The sequence below is a fragment of the Aedes albopictus genome, chromosome 2, assembly GCF_035046485.1.
Source record: "Aedes albopictus strain Foshan chromosome 2, AalbF5, whole genome shotgun sequence".
NCBI lineage: Eukaryota > Metazoa > Arthropoda > Insecta > Diptera > Culicidae > Aedes > Aedes albopictus.
Window position 1 is genome coordinate 336039539 of NC_085137.1, and position 20555 is coordinate 336060093.

Below are 20555 nucleotides of genomic sequence, written 5' to 3' on the forward strand. Positions count from 1 at the left end.
CTTTGCCTTGCAGCTGCATCTGATGATTCCGGAACATTCGCAATTTCGAGCTTCCTGAGATGTGCTACATTCCTTCTGTACTCTTTTCCTGTCACAAAAGATCTGATAATAGTATCAGCGCCCGTTTTGCGAATAACTTCAAATTCTTCTGGTGAAAACACAGTGTCCAATTTATTATCTTTCTTCATTCGTTTCACGATTACTCTGTCGCCCTCTACGATATCACTTTCCTTGGCTTTCCTTTTTGCATCTGTATATATCCTTCCTTTCTCTTTTGTAATAGTGTCACGATCTCTGACTTCTTCATCTTCCAATCGGTTTGGTGGGACTTGAGGTAGCTTAGTCCTTAATTTTCTGCCAAACATGAGCTCAGCAGGCGACTTTCCTGTTGTAGTGTGATTCGTAGCGTGGTAGGTCAATAGGTATTGCCGCATCTCAGCTCTCCAATCCTTCCCTAGTTGTTGTGCGATTCTGAGCCTTTTCAATAGAGACCTGTTTTGTCTTTCCACCTCTCCGTTCATGGCAGGCCAGAAAGGTATGGTGTTTATCAACGTAATACCATTCGATTCACAAAACTCACGGAACTCTTCGCAATTTTCATTCAGTTGTGGACCATTGTCGACTCTCAGTGTCATTGGCAGTCCGAAACGACTGAAAATTATTGCTAATTCACTAATCGTTTCACTAGCAGTAATTGAATGCATTTCGCTGACTTCCATAAAACGGCTGTAATAGTCGACCACAACCAATAGATACTGTCCGTCAGGCAACGGCCCGAGAAAATCAGCTGCAACATCAATCCACGGTTGATCAGGAAGCTGCTTACGAATTAGAGGTTCCGGAGGATTAGGAGCAGCAACCAAAGAACACCCTTTGCATTGCCTGACCACCCTTTCGACCTGTTGATCAATCTGCGGCCACCAAACGTTCGACCTTAAGTGACTCTTCATCATACGCATGCCCGGGTGGCCCTCGTGTGCTAGCTTTAAGACGTGATCTCTCAGGGATTTCGGTATGATAACCCGATCGACTCGTAGAAGAACGTCACCAACAATGCAGAGTTCATTGGCGATCACTTTATACGACAACGGCATATTTTCCTCATCTTCATTTCGAATCATTTGGATTAGTTCAATGATTTCGAGGTCTTTCCTGCACTCTTCTTCTATCTTTTCCCACTTCAAAGCAAATGAAGCAGCTGCAGTAGCAGCCACTTGGCGAATGAAGAGTTCTTCTTCAGGATCAAACGGTACAGGCTTTGACGAACCCAAACGAGAAAGTGCATCAGCTATATTTTGAGAACCAGGAATGTGGACCATTCTGTAATCAAAAGCTTGCAGCCTCAGCACCCACCTCTCAATACGCGCACAAGCTTTTGATCGCGGGGTGAACAAAAATTCTAATGCTTTGCAATCCGTGATAAGATCGAACTCTTTACCATACAAATACTTACGAAACCGCTCAACACTCCATACCAGTGCCAGAGCCTCCTTTTCCGTCTGGCAATATCTTCGTTCCGTATCCGTCAGAGATTTCGAAGCGTTACAAATTATCCTTGGATCACCTAAGGCGTTCTTCTGAATAAGTACGGCGCCTAATCCTGTAGGACTCGCATCAGCCATCACAGCTGTATGATCTTTCGGATCGAAGAAGCCAAGTTTTGTAGCAGCTGCCAACGCTTGTTTAATTGCCTGGAAAGATTCGTTCTGCTCTTGTCCCCATTCGAATTTAACATTCTTCTGCATAAGCTTTCGTAATGGTTCCGCCAAGGTAGCCAAATCAGGAATATACTTGTTCATATAGTTTGCTAATCCCAGAAAACTTCTTACTTCTGCTTCTGTTGCTGGCTCTCGAAATAACAACACTGCATCAATTTTGATCTGGGAAGGACTTATACCGTTTTCCGATATGTTATGCCCCAAAAAATCCAACTCTTTGACACCGATTTTACATTTGTCCCAGTTCAACTCTACTTTTCTTTCCTTCAATCTGCCTAATACCTATTCAAACATGAGAAAAAAAAATGAACAACATTTCATACATTTATTTATGCTCGTTTAAAAAATATGAACCAAGTTTACTCGTTTACATTACCTTCTCCAAGTTAGTATCATGAGCCTCCTGTGTCTCCCCTTCGATAATCACGTCGTCCAAATACCAATAGCAACCTTCACATCCCGACAGCATCTCCTCCATCACACGTTGGAAGATTTCAGGAGCTGTTACCAACCCGAAGGGTAGACGCTTGAAGCGAAAAAGACCACGGCTGGTTATGAAAGTTGTTACGTCCCTGGAATCCTCTGCCAGCTCCACTTGGTGGAATGCTTCCCGAATATCTAGTTTGCTCCAAACTCTGCCTTTGCCGATCCGGGCGAGGTACTCCTCGACTACTGGCATGGGAAAGCGTTCACGTACCACAGCCTCATTAACTCTCCTCAAATCCAAGCAAATACGAGGCTCGCCAGAAGCTTTTCCAACAATCACCAAAGGTGAGACCCAAGTCGCTGGTCCAGTTTTCACTTCTATGATATCACGAGCCAAGAGTTGGTCTAGCTTTTTGTTCACCGCCTCCTCCATAGGGATTGGAACCCTGCGAAGCGGTTGGAAAACCGGTTTGAATTGCTGATTCATTCGAATGTGGGCCTGAACATCAGTAATCTTAGTGAAAGGTCTCATCGACGCGTCAACCTGATTGATATCCAAACCGATCTTTAGAACACCCAGTCGCTTTGCGGTTGCATCTCCCAAAAGGTTTTTCTGGCCACCTTTCACCACAAAGAACTCAGCAGTTGCAGTTTTGGAACCGACAGTAATATCAGCAACAAAAGATCCAATAACGTCTAGCGGCCTGTCATTACCATATCCTTTCAATGTCTTGTTGCATCCTTTGACCGATCTGCTAACGCGAACTCTCTTCTCTTTCATTGCTTCCCAAGTTTCGAACTTAATCAGATTGACATCCGCCCCAGAATCTACCAATAGCTCAATTGGCACACCGCCAACTACTCCGGGAAGCACATTGGACTCATTTCCCCCATAGAAAGCATAATAGACTTTCTCTGTTTCTCCAGTAGTAGACTCTGACTTTTCCAGTCTTGGTTCGGTGTTTTCATGTTTGTTTCCAACGCTGAATACCTTTTTCGGCTTTATTCCGACCGCGACATCGGCTTTCCGTTTGCGACACGTAGCTTCGTAATGACCCAACTTCTTGCAGTGACGGCATGTGCGGCCTCTGGCAGGACAATTTGGTGACTTAGAAATATGCCCTGGTGTACCACAAGCAAAACAGGACACATTCGTGTTTCTCCAATTTGATTGACCGGAAGTAGATCGAAAATTCATTGTTCCACTTGTCGACTCAGTCACCTTGTTTCTATCCCGGAACAACTGTTTCCGACCTTGAACCTCAAATACTGACGTTTCACGAACAATTGATGTTGCCTCCTTCAAGTCCTTCAACTGTTGTTCTGTGCCTTCAATGCATGCGGCGATTTCCTCGATCTCAGCAAGCTTACGATCTTTCTTCAAAATACTCCGCCTTAGTTCTTCAGAACGGCAATTCTCCACAATAATGTCGATTAGATAGATTTCTCTCAAGACCTCACCCACATCAGTATGGTATTTCTCAAACCCGCAATTTGCAGCTTGCTGGCGAAGCCGAATCAAAAAGTGTGAAAACTTTTCTCCCACCTCCTGCTTCAATTGACGGAGCTTCCTTCTTTCAATCACATCTTGTTTTCCTGGACGGAAGTACGCATCCAGAACGTCGATAGCCAAATCATAGTATTTTGGGTCCAGAGCCACAATGGGAAATTTATCGTGATCTGGCAAGCTTCGAAATACCTTTTGAAGCTCTACCCCGCCCAAATGGAGTAGCTTCGCCTTCATGATACGTTGATCTGTAATGGAATACGCATCGAAGTAACATTCTAATGATCCTTTCCAGGACTCCCATTCACGAGACAGCTTCTGTTTCTCCATCGATTCGCATCTGAAGGGTGGTATCGGTCTTGCTTCCTCCATCTGTAAAGCATTTTGATTCATTGATATTTTGCCCAATTTCACGTTTCCGATTCTCATAGTGCATTTCAATTGTCGGGAAGAGCATGTACATAAATAAAATCGACTAAGCTTCTCTTTTAAATAGTGTAACAAATGAGTTATTTATTTAAACAAGCTTTTAAATTACTTTATTTTAGCGATGTAAACCAGTTTATTGCTACAATTTTGAATGATTAACGTTTCAATATGAGGTCCCACGCATGTTTCAAAATATTTGAATAAATCCAAATTTTAACACTTACCTTTGCGAACACCCGTGTTTTGAAGACTCGTTTATTAGCTGGTAATAAAAATTTGCATCGTACAATTCAAGAAACAAAACAAATTTAATATTGTTATGGATTTTATCGCCTGCATAGCAATACAACATCTTGCACATTTACGTCCTCTCCTTTGTACGCTACTGGTACAATATTTATTTTTCCGATCTACATCCTCACCTCCCTCGACGCTACTGGTCCAAGGGATACAACTTCATATATGTAAAACGATATCAATGTATTTTCAAACCTCACCTGAGCACCGCCCGTACAACCTACAGTCACTATATACACAGTCTGGCGGACTGTCACTTTCGACCGGAGCCAATCGAGCATGACGTCATAGTGTCCACACCGATAAATGCTACACCGTGACGTCATGCTCGATTGGCTCCGGTCGAAAGTGACAGTCCGCCAGACTGTGTATATAGTGACTGTAGTACAACCAACTGAATTATGTTCCCACAACATCCATCCTCACCTCCCTCGACGCTACTGGTCCGAAGGATAATATTGCATTCGCAAATATGTCCCAGAAATTAATAACTTACACCTCCTCACCTCCCTTGACGCTACTGGTCGAAAGGATACAAAACCAACCAACTGTTTCGTCTTTCGACACATACCTTCGAAAGCTTCTGGTTTGAAAAAGCTTATCGTGTTTATCAGTTCTCCGTTTTTTTTTTTTTTTTTTTTTACAGACCATTGAAAGTTTATTTGAACATCTCTACATACCTTTATATTCATTGCTAGCAGAGCGCAAGAATACAGCTTCCGTCCCAACCGTCGCGTCGTCTCCTCGTATGCTATCTACATTCACATTTATTTCTTCTTTATCTCTTTTCTAACCACACCATCGTAATAGATGCGAGCATTATCAATCAGCACAATCAACACAACTATGCCTTCCGCTGTACTTCGCGCTTCCACCACCGTGACACACCGTCAGTAATGATCATTCAATGATAGAATATTTGCTCAATTTCCATAACGCATCACTCTCACCATCAGACTGCCACTTTGTTTGCCAGCGCGCACATACACACACACAACCGTCTCCTTCCTCCACATCGAGCTCCACGGACTGCTCATCACGTCCAAATATGAAAAAAAATCCCCTATTCCACAATCAATATAAACCATCATCATTTGCACATTAGCTAATTCACAAATCCCAATCTTTTCTTCTTCATCACTTGTACAGCTCTTCGCCCGATGAATTGAAATGCACTTCCCGCAACCTTCGGCCATTTTGAAAAAAAAATCTCACGCGTTTTTTTTTCTTCTTTGCATCCAATTTCAGTTTTAATCGGAATTTCTTCACGCTTACCTTGCTCTATTCTCGTCGCCAGGTTGTTGAATTCACAGAAGGAGCTTCACTCAATATCAATTAATAATATCACTTCACAAGATTCAGTTAAACAAAGTACATATTTATTCGTATTTAGGTTTTCACTCACACCGAGCGTAGAGACACGTCCGCATCGTCTCTCGTCACACAGCAATCTGTCTCCACTTCATCACCTAACAGTCGGTCTCCGTTCTGGTGTTGCCAGCATGTAGATACTCTCTTCATTATAGACTGGCGGATCGATCTAAACTAGAGGGCAGGACACTACAGGACGTCGTCGTCGTCGTCGCATTTAAAAAAAATAAAATTTTCCCCATTTTTCTTAGTTATTGACGATTTCCCCCCTTATCGAACGCGACGATTTGAATCCGTCGCGAGTGGAAACCGTCGCCAGAGTCGTCGCAGCCAATCAGCAGGCAAGAGTCTGACGTTTCTACGATCTCACTAACACAAACAACAGCAGAGGTGGTGCTTGATTCGTTGCGATGATTCAAAAATGCCAACTGGAAGTTGGCAGCGCGTTTTGTTATGAAAGCAACATACAATATTTTAATAAGCAAATTTCTTTCAGTGCCTTCACTAGTTTATCCTAGACGCTTACAGAGGGCGCCATCGCACAAAGTGCAATCCAACCCTTCAAAGAATAGCGCTGCCGCTGCGGATTGCACAACCCTGTGCAGAGAAACGTCAGTTTCAGCTTGCGTAAACAGTTTTTGATGACATCAAACGTAAACATTCTTCACCGCTTGTGATAGCATTTTTTAATTTTTAAGAATGTCGAAGCAATTTGTTGGTTTTTCTGACGACGATATTTATAAAATCACCCGGCAAACCAATGGCAAAGATTCAGGTAGGAGTAAATCAATTTTCGTTGCAAGTTTGAGCTGTTTACGCTGGGTTTTGATTCGTTGCAGCAAAGAACATTTCGCGTCCCCATCAAAAGCCCGTTCGGCTAGGCGAGAAAAAACCTCCCGCGAAATCGGTTCCAGCAAAAGAGCATGTGCAAACGCAGCCCGCCGACAGCAGTACAACCACCAGTTGCGTCGATTCTAGCATTTACCCAAACCATCCGATTCAACAGGCGGTCGCATTCAAACCGTTGCCCGCCATGATGAACGCACCGGAAGATGAATCCATACTGATACTGCCGAAACAACTGTCGGGCGGTGTGAGTTTGATGCCTGGTAGCGCTGCTGGTGCAGCTGTTCACACGGTGGTGCCGGATAGCCCAGTGTTAGAGGGATTGCCTGCATCTACTCCGATGACGAAAGGTTCCACTCCGGATTCGGCTACTCCCTTCAAAGGAATGTCCCTGAAGGATTTCGAACAGCAAAGGAAACTCATGCAGGAGCAGAACCGACAAAAACGCGACATGCTGCAAAAAGTTATAGAACAACAGTAAGTAGTATTTACATTAATGAAATGCAATTGTATTTCATTTCAGTTTGTAGCGATGAAATATTTGAATTATTCATTTTTTTAATGTGGAGTATATTGCCCCCACTCGCAAAACAGTCCCATATGAATAGGAAACCCAGCAAAGATGGGACTGTTATGCGAGTGGCGGCAGGATACTAGAGCTTAAATTTTGCCCCCTCTCTTTGTCGATGCGCTGCTCGCCGTGGACACACAGCGCTTAGCGCGCTGAGAACTAGCAAAGGGGAGTCCTTAGGGGACAACATGAACCCTGGTAACGCTAGTGCATCCTTCCCGTCCTTTGCCAAAGCACAAAGATTATGGATTAAGCTCTGCACCAAAGACAAGATTGACGCAATCTTCCAACGGTCAATGACTGTCCTGGCCACTTTCTTGCGACTGTTGAATGATTAGAAAGTACGGCTAGTTGGACACCTTCTAAGATTTAGATGTAGAAAGCTCCGCGACCTTTCGAGCCAATGCTTCCTATCATATTGTATAATATGTACCGTGGAGGGCCCATATTCTGCGCATCTAAGACTTTTTCAATTCCAATCAGATGTAACAAATTCCAAATCGAACCGATTTGGCTGAATTTTTGACTGCACATAGTTATTAGCTTTGTAAATGAGGAAAAAATGTAATTCTTATACAAAACACTCAATGTATATGTAAAATCATGAAAATTCTAAAGTGTGTCTCTGTTCCTAATTCTGCGCACCCTTTTTTGGAATGTTCCTTATTCTGCGCACTTATGTTCCTAATTCTGCGCACTTATGTTCCTAATTCTGCGCACATGGGAAAAACTCTAAAAAGATAACATATTGTAATGAGAACATGATTCATAGATGAAATTCAATTGAATTCTTCATTTTCAACTTTTATACGACATTACGACCATATTAGAACTTTGCATGCCCTCAACATTGATACTACCTACTTTGAATACTAAGCAAAGGGAATTTTAATCATAATACACAAAAGGATTTTGTAGCATTATTGAATACTACTACGTAAAGCTTTTTAGTTATTCGCATATGCACATTTCAGTAAAATTTACTTTCATTACTAAAGGCAATATAAACTTTTTCGCCATGACATGGTGGCACAATCTTTGTTTGCAAACTGAGACTTCTTTCTTGTCTAACTCCAGGGTTTCCACTGTTTAAGAAAATTCCATATAAACTCACATCATATATCGCATTTCACGAATGCTTGCAAGAATACATAAAATTTCCCCCGAGGTTGATAGCAAATGTTCAAAACAAGTGGTTAGTCCGGTCGAACTATCAGATCAAAAATTCAAAAATCGTAAATTATAATAAAGGCTATAGCCTTCAAAGTTCATAAGCTAACTTGTTGAGCCGTAATTACATTCACCAGATGGATTAGAACCAAAGGACAAACAAATTCTCCAATCGCTCAACTCTAGAATCACAGAAGAATGCAACCAGATTTGTTTTCGAACATTCAGAGAAACTCTTCAAACGCTGGAACATGGGTGCAACCAAATGTGGAAAATAACAAAAGCTCTGCGAAATACCTGTAAGTACAGCCCACCACATTTTGATAATGCCACACTAGTCGCCTCTCCAGCATTGAAGGCCAAAGTACTCGCCGATAGCTTTGCCAAATTCCATACTAATTCGATGGTAAGTGACCCAACTACCGTTGGAAATGTAACCCACTTTTCGGAGTACATTGACCAGGCTGTCCCTGTGCCTGACACTTCATGCATAATTCGCCCAAAAGACGTCAAAAGACATATCCGCAGCTTGAAGATTAAAAAAGCACCTGGAGAGGACCAAATTAGAAACGTTTTGCTAAAAAATCTTCCACGAAAAGGCGTGATAGTACTGGCTAACCTCTTTTCGGCATGCTTAAAAATTTGCTATTTCCCCTCTCGCTGGAAGCACGCCGTTGTGATTGCCATCCCCAAGCCTAATAAAGATGCGACGCTCCCATCCAACTATCGGCCGATTAGTCTTCTTTCCTGTCTAAGTAAGCTACTGGAAAGGTTCATCATATCTCGCATCGAAGCGCACCTGAGCACTGCCAGTATTATCCCGAACCAGCAGTTCGGTTTCAAAAAGGGACATTCTACTTGTCATCAGTTGGTAAGAGTAGTAAAACAAGTTCGTTCGAATTTCACTCAAGGCAAATCGTCTAGAATGATCCTCCTTAACGTGGAAAAATAATTGGTAGTGGTTGTGCACAATGGTGACCACTATTAAGCCTACCAAATATTTTTTCGGGAAAAACTTTGTATTTCAAGTAATTCAAGTTTAGATGCATTTCACCGTACAAAATTAAATTGATTTACTCCTGCTGATCAACTGTGGCTGCGTGCAAAGCTGGTAGTCCATTGAATTGAATTGAAATTGTTATTTCTCGCATATTTTTTGTGCGTAGCGGTTAATGTCGATTTATCCATTGTCAGATCGCATCACCAACCATAGATGACTCCTAGACTAACAATGTACCTACCCTACCCTACTCTACCCTACTTCCTAAGCCGATCGGGGAGACACTGAGATTTTCGGTCTTCATAACAACGGTTGTCTTACTAACACTCCCTCCCATCCTCGATGACTGTAAGGACGTAGCCAGCGCCGTTATTGACCTTTGGGAGTTCTCGAACTGTGCACATTGAGAATAGTAAGCTAATCCCAAGCAGTATTCATTGGCAATCAATTTTGATTGCTCCGGTCAATCACAGAGTAGCAACTACGAAGTGTGCGGTCATCTATTCTCATGCTACTCACCCACTCACTCGTCGTACTCCGTCCGGTAGACGTATCGCTCAGCGGAGGGAAAACGCAGATAGGCAACGGAGCCAGAGGATGCGTTGAGATTACAGAATTACAGAACGACGCTAAAGAAGCCAATTGAATAAACCGAACCATTCTGATGATTTCTACTAATTTCTTTCAAAAGACAGTACCTACCTATATTGTCAAATATCCACATTTTTTACATTTCCTTTCAATTGTCATGATATTTTGAAGAACAATATTTATAAATAGGGAAGTTTATATTGATTTATTAAAAATGTTTGCTTTATTTATTTTCCAGTGCACAAAAGACTGCTGCTGAAGCTAACAAGCTGCAAGAAATCAAAACGGAATTGGGCAAATTGGACTCGGAGTTAGCAACTGATGTAGCAATTCTTAGAAAACAGATAGATGCTGCCAGTCTACACTTTTCTAACGTTGAGTAAGTTCACTGTCTTTCCTTACTGTTAAAGTTTCATAATTTCAGATTTTTTATTGTTTTTAGGAAAAATTACCTCAACATCGAAAATCTCTTCCTCAAAGCGAAAGTTGAACTGCACCAGGCTCTTGAGCGTAAGGAAATGCTAACCGAGCATCTTTGTACGATCATTTCGCACAATGAAGAACGCAAGGCAAAACGCCTGTCGGAACTGATGGAAAAGGTCGGCCTATCTTTGAATGGAGAATTTGACGATAGCAGTATCAACGGTGATTCGAATGCGTCCAGTGTTTCCTCTACGGTTGAAACGCCGCAAAAGTGATCCATAAATGTAATGCGTGGAATAGCAACTGCCTTGATGTGACGTACTAACCGATGATAAGCAACAAATAACCAAAAATACGAAAGCAATATGTGAACTTGTATTATCCTTGCATTTAGCGTGGAAGGTTTTATTTCTAGGAATGCACTTATTCCAACTGTATTCTACTGATTATTTTACTTTTCCTGAATCTTTTAATAGCTACTATTGAATAACCATTTAACTTATTGCTCATCTAAAGTTTATCTTAAATAAGTACACTATATTTTTCACTATTTTCTAAATATTTGTTGCACAGTAGGTACGAAAAGCGTTTAACGACAGACAACAAACTTACAAATGAACAAATATGAAACACAAATTTTCGATAGATCGTGAGAAACCTTGACAAGGTGCTATTGTGAATGATATTTTAATGTTCCAAACGTATTATACAACATTGACAATGATAGCAATAGACGTAATGGGAAAGCTGATACATATTTACTCCTCAAATACGATACATTTTATACTATAAAATAAAAACAGTTATGTCAACTATTAAGAATAATACGTATTTTATTATAATTTGATGATAAGCTTCTAAATTATCCTACAATGAATTAAATGCTTTTGCTGTTTTCCTCCGCATCGACCAATTTAGCACTAGCTTATATGCGCAAAAAATCGCTAAAAGTAAATTGCAAAATTGATTGATTGATTTGTCTTTATTTGAGAGACTTAAATTGCAAAAATATTGTATGGCGAATAGTTTATAAAGGCGGTTTTCTCGAAGTGGAACACATTATTCGAAAAAATAGTTGATAGCGGTTGTTCTCATTGATGCCCGGTTTGATGCCTACCAAATATTTTTTCGGTTAAAGCTTTTCATTTCGAGAAATTTGAGTTTAGATGCTTTTCGCCTTACAAAATAAAATGATTTTACTCCTGCTGACCAACATTGAACGCACTCCCTGTGGGCAATCCATTACACTAATGGTGGGCCACTTGGGCTGGGTGACCTATTTTGGGCACGTCCTGCTATAACTCAATCAAATTTTTACCAATCTGTTTAAGTTTTTGTACACAGCTTGAAACTGTACGTATGACATAGTACACAAATTATGTAACGCTAAAATCGACCATTTCAGACCCCCTCCCCCTCCCTTGTAACGCTTTTTGAACGGAACTCATTCTTTCGGAGGATGAACGAGATCGCGAAGCGATGGAAGAGCTGTACCGCGCTAAGAACACACGAAAGTTCTACGAGAAGCTGAACCGCTCGCGCAGAGGCTTTGTGTCACAAGCCGACATGTGCCGAGACAATCACGGGAATATTCTCACGAGCGAGCGTGAGGTGGTCGAGAGGTGGCGGCAGCATTACGATGAGCACCTCAATGGCGACGGTGCAAGTACCGAAGGTGGCGTGGTAACAGATTTAGGAGTATGTGCACAGGACGAAAGACTTCCGGCCCCTTACGTCCAAGAGATTGAGGAGAAGGTTGGTCGGTTGAAAAACAACAAAGCCGCTGGAGCAGATCAATTACCAAGCGAGTTACTGAAATAGGGTATGTGTCATTAGGCATAAAGTCATTTGGCATAAAGTCGTTTGGCATAAGGTCATTTGGCATAAGGTCACTTGGCATAACGGTCAAATGGCATAATGGACATTTGGCATAATTTCTAATTATGCATAATAAGGATATTTGGCATAATGAAAGTTGTTCGAAAAGTAACGATACTCATTTTTCAAGTAAAAGAAATTCGAGTTATACACACTGTTTCGTTTTATTCCCACTATGTATTTTCATCATTTGATAGATACGAATTTAAGTTGGAATTAAAGAAGGGTGCATCATTATTGAAGTTTAAAATTGAATGAATGCATCAATAAAGAAGGGTGTATCCACAGACAAACAGACGTAACATTGGCAAAATCTTCATAGACCACCGTTTTAACGACCATTTTGAATCTTCATAGTTGTGGCCTTTACAACCAGAGACGCGTGTAACGTTTGTTTTGCGTATGATATTTTACACTAGCGCCTTCTGCTGACGATGCCCACCAGATGATGATATTGTAAACTGGGCGATGGATTTCATCACATTTCGATTTATTTAGAAAAAACACATCTTATGTGAAAGTTTAATTCTATATTCTGACAAATTGATGTATTACTATGTATTTTCAATTTTGGGCAAATGCTTTACTTTCTAACATCAGATACAAAAAAAGGGTGCCACTATACGCGGTGTACTATTTAGGAATTAACGCGGTTTATTTTTGCGCGTTTTTTTTACGCGGTATGTACCGTTCCATGCCCTAATACCGTGACCTTAAGGATGCTCTTCACTTCAAAGAGCCCTGTAAAAATCAATAATCCATGTTTTTTGATTTTTCAAACGCTACATTATTGCTTATTGTGTGTATTATGTATAATAAATATGATTAATGGAATTCCAAATGTGTAATCCATTGTTAAAATCAAAATTGTAAAACATATTATTGTTCCAAATACCGTGTATGTGACCCCAATACATTGGTGGTCCTTTGAATCATCGCTATATCAATCATACTAAGTTCATACTTAAAAGAACCTGTGCGTCAAACGTTGCCTAGACGTTTGTGCAATTGATTCATAAAGTAAAAAGTATCAATAATATTTTCAGTTTGCAATTTTTAATCGAAACACGGTATTTGGAACACATAAGGAACCATGCCCTAATACCGTGTGTATAGGTACTTTGCACTCACATTCTGTAAATATTTTTAATCGCTTGTTTTTGTAAATATGTGCCAAATTTATCACGCCTAACTTGAGAAGGTTTAATATGCTAATGATTGAACTAGCTCCTCAGTTAAAAAAATAATACACTTAGTAAAATATTTGAGTTTTTTGTCAAATACACGGTATTAGGAGGCACACGGTATTAGGGCATGGCACGGTATCTCCCGCGTAAAAAAAACCTGACTGTACTTTCTAACATCAGATACAAAAGAAGGGTGCATCTCTATTACCTTGCAGAATTACGCCGCATTTAATGTGAAGCCCCCTATAACAAACTGTAAAGGCGTAGATATTCAGCATGACCATGCTGAGAATGACGGGTTCGATTCTCGGTCGGTCCATGCACTTTTCGTAAAGGAAATTTCCTTGGCTTTTATTGAGCATAGAGTGAGTATCTTCGTGTCTGCCATACGACACACATATGCAACGTCACTGGCAGAAGATGTTCTCAATTAATAAAGGGCCAAACACAATGACAACGGCAAAACGGAACGGAACGGCAGGAACGGCAAGCACGGAATGTACTAAAACTGCCGTTGCCGTTGTGCCGTTCCGTTTTGCCGTTCCCAGCCCACAATGAGAACGGAAAACTCTTGTGTAAATGAATGCTTTTTTGTTTTTATTTTGATTTGTTCTGTTTACAAAATACAACCGTGCAAATTCGCATTCGGTTATTTCACCTGGAATTCATTCTGAGGTTTTTCCAGGTGATCGCTATGAGACATTCCTAGGGGTTATTTCTTGGATTCCTCCAAGAGCTCCTTCCGAGATTCCCCCAGAAGTTCCTTCCGAGATTCCTCCAGAAGTTCCTTCCAGGATTCCTGCAGGAGTTTTCTCTGGGATTCCACCAGGAGTTCCCCCGGAATTCCTCCAGAAGTTCCTTCTTGGATTCCTCCAAGAGTTCCTTCTAAGATTTATTCAGGAGTTATTTCTGGAATTCATCCTGGAGTTCCTTCCGGAATTCCTCCAGTCGTTCCTTCTGAGATTCCAGATGTTTCTTCCGAGATTCCTCCAGGACTTCCTATTAGGATTCATTCAGGAGTTTCTTCCGGGATTCCTCCAGAAGTACCTTCCGGGATTCCTCCAGGAGTTCCTTCTGAGATTCCTTTAGAAGTCTCTTCCGAGGTTTCACCAGGAATTTCTTCTGGGATTCCCCCAGGAGTTCCTTCAGATGTCCCTTCGGATGTTTCTCCAGAAATTCCTTCCAGGTTTCATCCATGAGATCCTTCCGGGATTCCTCCAGAAGTTGTTTCTGGAATTCCTCCAGGGTTTCCTTCCAGTGTTCCTGCAGAAGTTCCTTCTGGGATTTCTCCTGCAGTTGCTTCCTCAATTCCTGCAGCAATTCCTTCCGAGATGCCTCCAGGAGTTCCTTCGGAGATTCCTCTATGAGTTCCATCCGAGATTCATCCAGGCGGTTTTTCTGGTATTCCTCCAAGAGTTCCTTCCTGAAATAAATCGGGATTTTTTTCGAAATACCTCCGTTAGTTCATTCTGGGATTCCTCCAGAAATTCCTTCCATGATTCCTTCAGGAGTTTCCTACAGGATTTCTCCAGGACTTCCTTCTGGAATTTCTCCGGGAGTTTCTTGCTTGATTCTTCTAGGTGTTCCTTCTGGGATTTCTCCAGGAAATCATTCCTAAATTCCTCCAGAAATTTCTGCTAAGTTGCCTTCAGGAGTACCTTTCAGAATACCTCCAGAAGTTCTTTCTGGGATTTTGCCAGGAGTTCCTTCCGGGATTCCTCCTCAAGTACCTTCCGGGAATCATCCAGGAGATCCTTCTGGGATTCCTTCAGGAATTTCTTCCGAGATTCCTCCAGGAGTTCCTTCCGGGAATACTTCAGAAATTACTTCGGGGATTCCTCCACGAGTTCCTTCCGGGATTCATCCAGGACTTACTTCTGGGATTCCTGCAGTAGTCGTTTCCTGGATTCCTTCAGGAGTTACTTCCGGAACATCTCCAGATGTTCCTTCCGGATTCAACCAGGAGTTTCTTCTGGGTTTTCTTCAGGAGTTCCTTCTGGGATTTCTTCAAGAGTCCTTTCCGAGGTTCCTCCAGGAGTTCTTAGGGGGATTCATCCAGTAGTTCCTTCTAAGATTCCTCCAGGAGTTTCTCCTGGGATTCCTTTAATTCGGAAGAAATTCCTGAAGGAACGAATTATTTTAACAATTCCTTCCAGTATTCCTTCCTAGATCCCTTCTGGAATCCCTTCCGGGGATCCTTCAGGAATTCCTTCCGAGTTTTCTTCAGGAATTCCTTTCGAGATTCCTTCATGAATTCTTTCCGGGATTCCTTCAGAAATTCCTTTTGGGATTCCTTCAAGAATTCCGTCCGGCATGTCATTATAAATTCCTTCCGAGGTTCCTTCAGGAATTTCATCCGAATTACTTCAATAATTCCTTCCAGTATTCCTTCCGGGATTTCTTCAGAAATTTATTCCGGGATTCCTTCAGAAATTTCTTACGTGATTCCAACAGGAATTCCTTCCGAGGTTTTTTCAGAAATTCCTTCAGGATTTCCTTTCGTATTTCTTCAGAAATTCCTCCCGGGGTTCCTTCAGAAATTTGTTCCGGGATACCTTTACAAATTTCTTACGGGATTCCTTTAGGAATTCCTTTAGGGTTCCTTTAGGATTTCCTTCCGAATTTCTTCAACAATTTCTTCCTAATAACTTCAATGATTTCTCCAAGAGTTCCTTCTAAGGTTCCTCCAGGAGTTCCTTCCGGCAATTCTCCAGGAGTTCCTTGCGCGATTCATCCAATAGTTCCTTCTAAGATTCCTCCAGTAGTTTGTCCTGGGATTCCTTTAATTCAGAAGAAATTCCTGGAGGAACGATTTACTTAAACAATTCCTTCCAGTATTCCTTCCTAGATTCCTTCAGCAATTTCTTCCTGGATTCCTTCAGGAATGCCTTCCGGGGTTCCTTCAGGGATTCCTTCCGAGATTTCTTCAGGAATTTCTTTCGAGATTTCTTCATGAATTCCTTTCGGGATTCCAGATATTCCTTCCGGGATTCCAGGAATTCCGTCCGGGATTCCTTCAGAAATTTCTTTCGGGATTTTTATGGTCCGCCTTCCGGGATTCCTTCAGGACTTCCATCCGGAATTACTTCAGGAATTCCTTCCGGGATTCCTTCAGAAATTTCTTCCGGGATACCTTCAGGAATTCCTTCCGGGATTTCTTCAGAAATTTCTTCCGGAAATCCTTCAGAAATTCCTTCAAGAATTCCTTCTGGGATACCTTCAGGAATTCCTTTCTGGATTTTTCAGGACTTCCTTCCGGGATTCCTCAAGGAAGTCCTCGCGGGATTCCTCCAGAAAATTCAGGAGTTTCTCTAGGAATTTCCCTCGTCATTCCTCCAGAAATTCCTTCCTGGATTCCTCGCGGAATTCTCTCCAGGATTCTTCCAGGTTTCTCACAGGATTTGTCCTGGAATTCCTAAAGGGATTCTTCCAGGAATTACAACCGGGATTCCTTCGGAAATTCCTCCCGGGTTTCCTTCAGGGATTCCTTCCAGGATTTCTTCAGAATTTCCTTCCGCAAACCCGGAAGGATGGCTTGGGAAAATCGTGGAAATGGAATTTCTGAAGGAATCCAGTGAGGAGAAATTCTTGGAGCAATTCCTGGAGAAATTTCTGAAGGAAATTCTGGAGAAGCTCCTGGAGGAACTCCTGGAAAAATCCCAGAAGTAATTCCTGAAGGAATCCTAGAAGGAATTCCAGTATTTAACTCGGGAGGAATTCCTGAAAGAATACTAGATGGGACTTCTGGATGAATTCCGAAACTCCTGGAGAAATTTCGGAAGGAACTCCTTGATGATCTTTGGAAGGGACTCCCAAAAGCATCCCAAGAGGAACTCCTGGAGGAATCCTAAAAGAAAGTACTGGATGAATCCCGCAGGAAACTGCCGGAGAATTACCGGATGGAAGTCGTGAAGGAACGTCAGAAGGAACTCCTGAAGAAATCCCAGAACGAACTCCTGAAGAAATCCCAGATAGAACTCCTGGTTGAATCCTGGAAAGAATTCCTGGAGGAATCTCGGAAAGAGCACCTGGAGGAATCTCAGAAGGAACTCCTGCAGAAATCTCATAAGGAACTCCTGGAGGAATCTCGGAAGGAAAGAAGGAATTCCTGGAGGCATCTCGGAAGGATTTTTTGCAGGGATTCAGAAAGGAACTCTAGGAGAAATCCCAGAAGGAACTCCTGAAGGAATCTCCGAAGGAACTCCTGGAGGTACCCCAGAAGGAAATCTTGGGGGAATCCCAGGAGGAACTCCTGGAGAAACATCCGAAGGGACTTCTGAAGGATCTCCTGGACGAATCTCCGAAGGAAATCCTGAAGGAATCCAAGAAAGAACTCCTGGAACAATCCCGGGAGAAATTCCTGGAGATACCTTGCAAAAGACTTCTAGAGGAATCTCAGAAAGACCTCCTGGAATAATCCTGGACGAAACTCCTGAACGAATCCTGGAAGAAACTCCTGAAGGAATCCCAAAAGGAACTCCTGGAAGAATCCCGGAAGGAACATTTACGGGATTCTCCGATAGAACTCCTGGAGGAACCCCGGAATTCTAAAATGAACTATTGGATGAATCCCGGAAGGAATACTGGAGGATTGCCGGATGAAACTCCTGGAGGAACCTCAGAAGGGACTCCTGAAGGAACCCCAGAACAAACTCCTGAAGAAATCCCAGAAGGAACCCCGGAAGGAATTCCTGGAACGAATTCCTGAAGGATTCCTGGGAAGAATTTCTCAAGGATTCCTGGGAGGAATTCCTGAAGGAATCCCGAGAGGAATTCCTTAAGGATTCCCGGAACGAATTCCTGAAAGAATCCTTGATGGAATTCCTGATGGATTCCAGGGAGGAATTTTTGAAGGAATCTCGGGAAGAATTCTTGAAGGATTTTCGGAAGAATAACTGAAGGAATCCCGGAATGAATTCCTGAAAGAATCCTGGAAGGAATTCCAGAAGGATTCCTGGGAAGAATTCCTGGATGAATCCCGGTAGGAATTCCTGAAGGAATTTCGGGAAGAATTCCAGAAGGAATCTCGGAAGGAATTCCTGAAGGAATTTCTGAAGGAATACCGGAAGGAATTCCTGAAGGAATCTTGAAAGGAATTGCTGAAGGATTCTCGGAAGGAATTCCTGCAAAAATCCCGGAGAGGAATTGCTGAAGGATTCTCGGAAAGAATTTCTGCTGAAAGAACCTCGTAAGGAATCCTGGAAGGAAATTTTGAAGTAATCCCTGAAGGAAATTTTGAAGGAATAGCTGAAGGAGTTTCTGAAGGAATCCCGGGAGGAATTCCTGAAGGAATCACGGAATTCCTGAAGGAATCCCAGAAGGAAAACCTGAAGAAATCTCGGAAAGACTTCCTGAAGATATCTTGGAAGGAATACCTGAAGGAATCCCGGAGGAATTCCTGAAGGATTCCTGGGAGGAATTCCTGAAGAATTCCTGGAAACAATTCCTGATGGAATCCCGGTAGGAATTCCTGAAGGAATCTTGAAAGGAATTGCTGAAGGATTCTCGGAAGGAATTCCTGAAAAAATCCCGGAAAGGAATTGCTGAAGGATTCTCGGAAGGAATTCCTGAAAGAATCTCGGAAGGAATCCTGGAAGGAAATATTGAAGGAATCCCTGAAGGAAATTTTGAAGGAATCCATGAAGGAGTTTCTGAAGGAATCCCGGGAGGAATTCCTGAAGGAATCACGGAAGGAATTCTTGGAAGGAATCCCAGAAGGAAAATCTAAAGGAATCTCGAAAAGAATTGGCTTCTTTAGCGGTGTTGAGATAATTCCATATTCTGAATCTGCATGCAAAACTGAGCCGAAATCCAAATTTTCATGAATTTTGGTGCCCGGGAACCTATTTAAAAATCAATTTAAAGTTTGTATGGGAGCGATTTGTCGAATCACCCCTTGTCGCATTTTGTACTGGGCGGAGCTGTCAAGCAGTTACCCAGCTGTCAAAAGGTGATTTGAAAAAATCTCTTTAAAATTAATTTTAGGTACCAAAATAAAGTTCTAAAAATCTGAAAAAAATCATAGTGGCTCAGAAAAAGGTGCTCTTTCGTATAAAATCAAAAAATCGATACATTTTTCTTAATTTAAAAACCCAATTCCTGAAGAAATCTCGGAAGGAATTTTTGAAGATATCTCGGAAGGAATTCCTGAAGGTATCTCGGAAGGAATTCCTGAAGGAATTCTTTATGGAATCACGGAAAGAATTCCTGAAGGAATGCCGGAAAGAATTCCTGAAGCAATCGCGGAAATGAAAACTGGATGGGATTGTTGAAGAAATTCGGAAGGAATTCCTGCAAGAATCTCGGAAGGAATCCTGGAAGGAAATTGTGAAGGAATCCCTGAAGGAGTTTCTGAAGGAATCCCGGAAGGAATTCCTGAAGGAATCGCGGAAGGAATTCCTGAAGGAATCACAGAAAGAATCTCGGAAAGAATATAAAGGAATCCCTGAAGGAGTTTCTTAAGGTGAATATATGACGAAGCCACAACTCGAATTTTCGAGAGCATAAATCTGAAGAACCGAATGTCGGTTGTCGCCGAAAAGTTAATCGATTGGTCACCACCAGCGGGTAACCAATCGATCAACTTTTCAGTTCAAACCGACATTCGGTTCTTCAGATTTGTGCTCTCGAAAAATCGAGGTGTGGCTTCGTTATATATTCACCTTAAGGAATCCCGGGAGGAATTTCCGGAGGAACCGTAGTAGAAATTCCTGGAAGAATCCTGGGAGGAATTCCGGGAAACATCTTGGGAGGAATTCCTGAAGGAATCTCGGGAGGACTTCCTGGAGGAAGCCCGAGAGGAATTCCTGGAGGAATCTCGAGATGAAATCTTTGAAGATTCCCAGGAGGAAATCCTGGAAGGACTTCATGGAATTTCGGAGGGAACATTTAAATGAATCCCAGAAGAATGTCTTGAAAAATCTTGGAAAGAATCCTGGGAGGATTTCTTGGAAGAATCTCATGGAATACCGGAGGGATCACCTAGAGGAATCCCGGAAGGATACCTTGGGAAAATTTTGGAAACAATAACTGGAAGTATCCCGGGTTGAATTCCTGTAGGAATGCGGAATTTTACGAGATATACGGGAATGAGGTCCTGGGGGAATTTTGGAAGGCAGTCCTTGAAGAGACGCGGAAGAGT

The 20555-nt window shown here is 42.0% G+C and overlaps 2 protein-coding genes across 2 annotated transcripts; one reads left to right on the forward strand and one right to left on the reverse strand.

The window, feature by feature from the left end:
- Positions 1 to 2084: 2084 nt before the first annotated feature.
- On the reverse strand, positions 2085 to 5936 carry LOC134288270 (uncharacterized protein K02A2.6-like). The gene is made up of 2 exons (XM_062852587.1): positions 4769 to 5936; positions 2085 to 4597 (listed from the first exon to the last, which is right to left on the reverse strand). The coding sequence occupies exon 2, from the start codon at positions 4078 to 4080 to the stop codon at positions 2086 to 2088; it is 1995 nt and encodes a 664-aa protein (XP_062708571.1). The 5' UTR covers positions 4081 to 4597; positions 4769 to 5936; the 3' UTR covers position 2085.
- Positions 5937 to 6363: 427 nt separating this feature from the next.
- Positions 6364 to 11174, forward strand: LOC109398105 (RAB6-interacting golgin). Its single transcript, XM_019670467.3, has 4 exons — positions 6364 to 6523; positions 6588 to 7071; positions 10165 to 10305; positions 10369 to 11174. The coding sequence occupies exons 1-4, from the start codon at positions 6448 to 6450 to the stop codon at positions 10622 to 10624; spliced, it is 957 nt and encodes a 318-aa protein (XP_019526012.3). The 5' UTR covers positions 6364 to 6447; the 3' UTR covers positions 10625 to 11174.
- The last annotated feature ends 9381 nt before the right edge of the window (positions 11175 to 20555 follow it).